The following is a 6,000-nucleotide window of genomic DNA, read 5'->3' on the forward strand; positions in this document are numbered from 1 at the left end:
TAGACTGTTATCTGGAAGTAACAGCATGGAACAGCTACAGAATTGAAGTATGTTTACCTGTATTAAGCAACAAAGATAGATTGTTACCTGTAACTGCAATAGAGGGTTCAACAAAACTATGAAAGTATGTTTTCAAATTTTGACTTTAAAACCATTAAGTGATGTAACACTTCTAATATTAGGGGACAATGCACAGTGACTAAAAGCTTTCTCTTGCTGTTCCTGTTTTTGTGTGCTCAAATTAAAACATACTTTGCTTTGCACCAAGTGAAATACAAATGCATGAAGCAATGTTCAAGGTAAGTTTTGTCAAGTATAACACATTTGAAGTTTATAGCAGGGGTAGGTCTTGAACTGCCATAGCATCTTCAGGTATTTGTTTTTCCCCCAAGCCTCTTAATAAATTCACTGAAAAGTATCCATGAAACAAACACATTGGTAATTGCCATTTCCTGCCAATTTGGGAATGGCCATGTGGTATAAAAGGTGCTGGAAAGCTGTTAGAAGGGTGTAGCGATAGTAAGAGATAGTGAGGAGAAGCAGGTTATTAAAAGATTGTTTTGTTTTAACCTGTTTCCTCCTTGACATGCGCAGTGACCAGAAGGTAAAAACTCATATTCAGGAAAAGAAATACATGTACTATCATTTAATATTGTACATGCTTTTTTTTTTTAAATTGCTGCTTAAAATAACTATCGATGCTCTGTGAAGAACTGTTGATTTTATTTGCTTCTTTATTTTATTTATACTTGTGCATGCTGTAGAGTCAAACAAGGACAGTTTGTCACAATAGTAAAAAAAAATCAATCAAAGCACTTAAATGTAATGCACTTTTAATTCGTAGTATGGTTCTTCAGATGTGTTGCAATTCTTATTCTTATTATTTTGCATATGATGATGTGCAATCTTGTTCCTTTACTCGTCTTTCCTGGACCTTTTAAAAAGACTGCAGCGGTGAGGAGGGTGGAATGGACAGAGATAGCATAGTACAGTTGTTCTCAACCCTGATCCTGGATGCATCGTGTCGTTGGAATTAACTTTGTGCAACTCACTTCACAAAAGAAGCTTAAAGCTTCTTTTATTATTATATTTGTGTGAGAGCTGTTTTTTTCTTGTTTTTCTTTCTTGTTTATGCCTGCCTATACACTATAAAGGATTCTGTATGAGCAGACATACTGTACACACACAAGGCTGTGCTTGAATCTCGAAGTTTCCTTGGTAACAGGAGACCTCTTCAGCTGCAATCTTGAGGTATTTGTTACCAAAGAAACCACTTGATCCAGTCACCGCCTTGTGTATAGCAGTCCATTGTTCATTTTCTATTACAAGATACAATTTAACTGTTGTGTTTATATAATTTGAGAGAGCAAATTTATTTTCTACATATTACAGGAAATAATTTAAGTGAGCCAAAGTCCAGAAAGCACTAGAAGATGGATGGGCTGGAACTGTGAGTTGTTAATGATAGCATTTTGTAAATGTATAAGTGTCAGAGGTCATAAAGAAATGTTTCGTACACAATCACAGGAAAGATTTTAAATCACACTCTGCGTCCTTTATTTCAAACAGAAAAACAAAACAAAACACAAGAATAATCCTAATGCCCAACAATGGGTCTTTTAGAATAAAACAATCAGGCTTTCTTTATTGAACTGTAAAGTCAGGTTTGTACAGAAGCGTATTGGTGCCACATAAAAAAATAAAAAAAACCTGGTCGAGTATGTCGTTATAACAACATAGTTATCTCTGAGAAGTATCTCAAAATAACAACATAGTTATCTCTGAGAAGTATCTCATAAATAGGATCTATTTTCATTTTAATGAGATAATTATGTCGTTATTTTGATATGCTTGCAGTTTCTTGAAATAAACATAATTATTAAATAAAAAATAGAAGATTTTACTTCCATTTTTACAGGATATCCATGTTGTTATTTTGAGATACTTCTCAGAGATAACTATGTTATTTTGAGATACTTCTCAGAGATAACTATGTTGTTATTTTGAGATACTTCTCAGAGATAACTATGTTGTTTTTTTTAGATAACTATGTTCTTATAACAACATACTCGCCTTTTTTTTTTTTTTTTTTTTTTTTTTAATTCTATGTGACACTATTATGCTTACTCAAGTTTGGCTTCTGTCCTCACGCCCTGAGAGATTGAGGCAGGATCCCATATTTGTCTGTTGGTTTGTTCAGCACCCTGGACAGTAGCCCTGGAGAACACTTGTTAGACCCCCCTCCTCCCAGCACACAACACAAAGAGAAGAGAGTTAAGCACTGAGCACATTTATAAATGCTGTTTATAACTTAAATACAGAATTACTGAGTAAAAGAGTTTGAGCAGCTTTTTTATAATTGAAATAATATCAGGAGGGTAGCAAAGTCTGTTTAATTTGGTGAGGGAGACATAATTTGCTCCGACACTAAAAAGCCCATCAAGTGGAGCATGTACTGTAACTAATGGGACCTGCAGGATTGGAAAAGGAGAAAAGATTTAGGTTCCATATCACTCTGATGAGGAAAACAATGCAAACAAAAAATGAATTAATTTGCTACCCTCTTTGGACCACGTTAACTTGCGCATTTTCCATGTGACTTTTATAGTTAACATTTCACTGCCAATGATGGTAAAATCCAACTACAAGTACATGATAAATGATACTAAATAATACTAAATAATAAAGCAAGAAGGTAAAGACCACTTTCACCTCAGGACCCAAGTCCAGACACAAGACTTTTAAGCAAATTGATCCTCCTCTTCTGCAGTTATTTCCTTCATCCCTGTTTGGACATTTGCTTTAATTTCCTTGATCTCTTCATCCGAAGCTGGGGGCAACACCGCCAGTAACTCCTGATCAATTATCTCAATTCTCTTCTTTCCTTCCCTTTCAAACTCCTCCTTCCTCTTCAACACAAGTTTATAGATTTCTTTCTGTGCGGTGTCACAGTCCTGTCCCAGTTTTATACGCTCGCCTTCAAAGGTAGGGTTGCTGGGATCTAAGGCCATGAGCGTCCCAAGACTGCTGACTCGGTCCATGAGATACTTGCTGGAGACCTCTGTGTAGGTTCCTGAGATCATGTAGACCAGGTTGGCAATGTTAGAAGCATTGAAAGCCTGGGTGTAAATCATGTCTTTTACAAAGGCATTGGAGGAATAACCTTGTATACCTTGAATGTTTTTTGCAGTAGAGACAAAGTTCTTCAGAGACGTGTTGAGGCAGGTCTTGATTAAATTGGAGATCATCTGGAAGAACCGGACCATTTTCTCCCATTGCTCCTTCACCTGTCCCATTGCATCAAGGCCCTTGACCAGCATCTTCACAGTTGTCTTGAAGTCTATTTCCTTAATCTCGCAGCTTCTCATTGTGACCAGGATCTCTGACAGTTCCTTGTTGTTCTTCTCCAGGTTTTCCACACTTTTCTGGTACATCTCTTGGACTTGTTCCAGCTGGGCTCTGCTCTGCTCTATACGGAATCGGGCATTTTCAGTTGCCATTTGGGCAGAACTTTTATTGCCTCCACTTTGTGCGTTTTTGGCCATTTGTGGCGGAGTGGCAGAAAAGCTTGAAGAATTTGTGAAAGCCTTGCTCTCTGAGTCAAACTGCTGGGTTTCTTTTTTCAGGCTCTGGATCTTGGCAATGAGTTGCTTCTCCTTTTCTGCTTCACAGCCCTCTTTGGGTGCAAATTCTGTCAAGAGGTCACAGTTAAAAATTGCATCTTTACAAATCTCTAGTGTCTTCTCTTTAACCTGGCAGCTTTCCTCTCGTTCAATTGAACTTTGAATGTCTTCAAACTGTTTCTTCAACCAGGATGATTTCGCAGAGCTAGTCTTTTGGTCATACACTTCATTCCATTTGATTTTGTCTTTATCCACAAAGCTGTGGATCTGCTCTGCCAGTTTCAGGAGTTGCCCTGCTTTGGAATAAATGTTATTTGCTGGATAGGGGTTAGATTCTTTGCCTTTATGATTTACTGCAGCAGAAATTGTTTGCAATGGTTCAGTGATTATTCCCATTACACCCGATACTAAAGTGTTAAATGTATTTGTCAATCCTTCCACAAAGTTCATGCCAATCATATCCCAGCCACTGGGCATGGACTCCATCGCTTCTGTGAACTGTTTATGGACTTCATCCAGCTGGTTTTCCATCTTACTAAAATTTTTCTCTGCCAGCTTTTTCGCTATGTCTGCTGACTCTTTCTTTAACTTTGCTTCTTCTAATTTCAACTGGACATTCTTGATGTCTTCTTCGTAACACTGCTTTGAGTTCAAGCAGGCCTCTAGCATTTCCCCGATGAGGAGAATAACATCAGTGAATTTCTTCTCTGTTGACTCTGCAAGCCTTGTGCATTCATCAGCAATTGTTCTTATGTTTTCAAGTTGAGCTGGGAGTAGAGCCTGGACGATTTCAATATTGTCTTGAAGAAGTGTCTTCACTGTCATTTTCATGTAGTTTGGTACATTGTTGGAGTGGAGTCGAATTTGGTCCATGTTCTTGTGGGCCTCGTTGAAAGCGGCCCACCCTGAATTGCTGACCTGCATGAGAGAGGCTCGGAACGAATCGGGGTATTTGATGTACTTGAACCCATCCTTTGGTGGATTTTTATTTATAGAGAAATCTGTATTGGAAGAAATAAAGACAAGCTCTCCTAAAATAGCTATAGAGAGTGGACCGGGCATCAGGTATTCTTCCCAGTTAGCGTAAGGTTTCATCAGCAGTTCAGTTTCTTTCCTCACGTCTTCAGCCTTGGAAATCTTCAGAACAGCCTTCTTTACTACTGCAGTTTCATTATTAGAAGCCATTGGTCTTCCTATTAGTAAAGAACAAATAACTGTAGTTGAAGAGCCATATATAATGATATTGATACAGAAAAGTGTTATTTATTTATTGATAATGCAGAAGTCAGTCATTACTAGGAAACAGACATTTGAGTGGTTTTCTTTTATTTATAAGAGTAAATTATGTATCTTTATAATTCAAATGTTTTAAAAAACAAAGTAAATATTTGTGATTCTCTGCCTCCTTAGGGGACCATCACTTGTTTGCTTTTAGTTAAGGTTTGACAGCAAATTATTTTATTAATTGAAAGTTCAAGTGAACAAAATGCATATAAACTTACTTTGTTAGATGTAGATCAATGGGAAACAAATCACAGGCAGAGAGTATGGATTGTGCAGCTGCTGGTTTCTCTGGAGTGCAGACAGGAGCTCAGTCTCTGTGATTAAGGAATACATTGTTTCACACAGGTATGAGATTTACAGCATGCAAGGAAACATAGGAATACACTTCTAATTCATGATCAATTACATATAAACAGACACTTACTTAAAGTGTGTCTGTTGTATTGGAAAGATGTGATTTTTCAGAAATACTGTAAAAGCATCATCCGTTCAAGTGACATATTGTTTTAGTAAATAACTGAATCTATAATGATGTATGCAGCACACAAAGTCAACTATACGCATTGCCCCTCCTCCCAACATAACTGAAGAAGGGCTTTTGCCCAAAACGTCCTAAAATAAATGCCCGGCCACCCACAGGAGTCGCTGGATTACCCAGCCAACTTGAGCTCTCTCCGCCCGGCGGCACTCGGCCAAATGTGCACCACCCTCTTGGAGCTCCCAGCCACAGCCAGAAATGGCATAGCCTGGAGCTATATATTTTCATTAGTAACTAATAAATTCGTATTAAATAGATGTGCAATTGCATATTAAATTAACATGCAATTATGCCTTATTATATTCAATGAACATTTAACTAAAATTAACCCTTTTTTCAATAAGAACATGTAAAAGATGTGAAATGTATACATATTTCCACTAGTAACAAAGCGTTATATAATTGTAAATTACTTTCATGCATTGCATGCCCTTATAGAAAACAGGGTTATTTTTTTGTTAAACGTTCACTGAAAGTAGTTGAATGTGAAATTTATATGCAATTACGTACACAGGTGGCAGAGCATTCGACTACAGGGCCCCCAAATTGTTGAAC

General features: G+C 37.4%; 1 protein-coding gene across 1 annotated transcript; it reads right to left on the reverse strand.

Annotated features, from left to right (window-relative positions):
• Positions 1 to 2,741: 2,741 nt before the first annotated feature.
• LOC121301771 lies at positions 2,742 to 4,808 on the reverse strand. Its single transcript, XM_041231370.1, has one exon. It carries the CDS (start codon positions 4,806 to 4,808, stop codon positions 2,742 to 2,744), a length of 2,067 nt encoding a protein of 688 aa, XP_041087304.1.
• Positions 4,809 to 6,000: the final 1,192 nt, after the last annotated feature.

Source organism: Polyodon spathula, chromosome 28 (assembly GCF_017654505.1).
Source record: "Polyodon spathula isolate WHYD16114869_AA chromosome 28, ASM1765450v1, whole genome shotgun sequence".
Classification (NCBI taxonomy): domain Eukaryota; kingdom Metazoa; phylum Chordata; class Actinopteri; order Acipenseriformes; family Polyodontidae; genus Polyodon; species Polyodon spathula.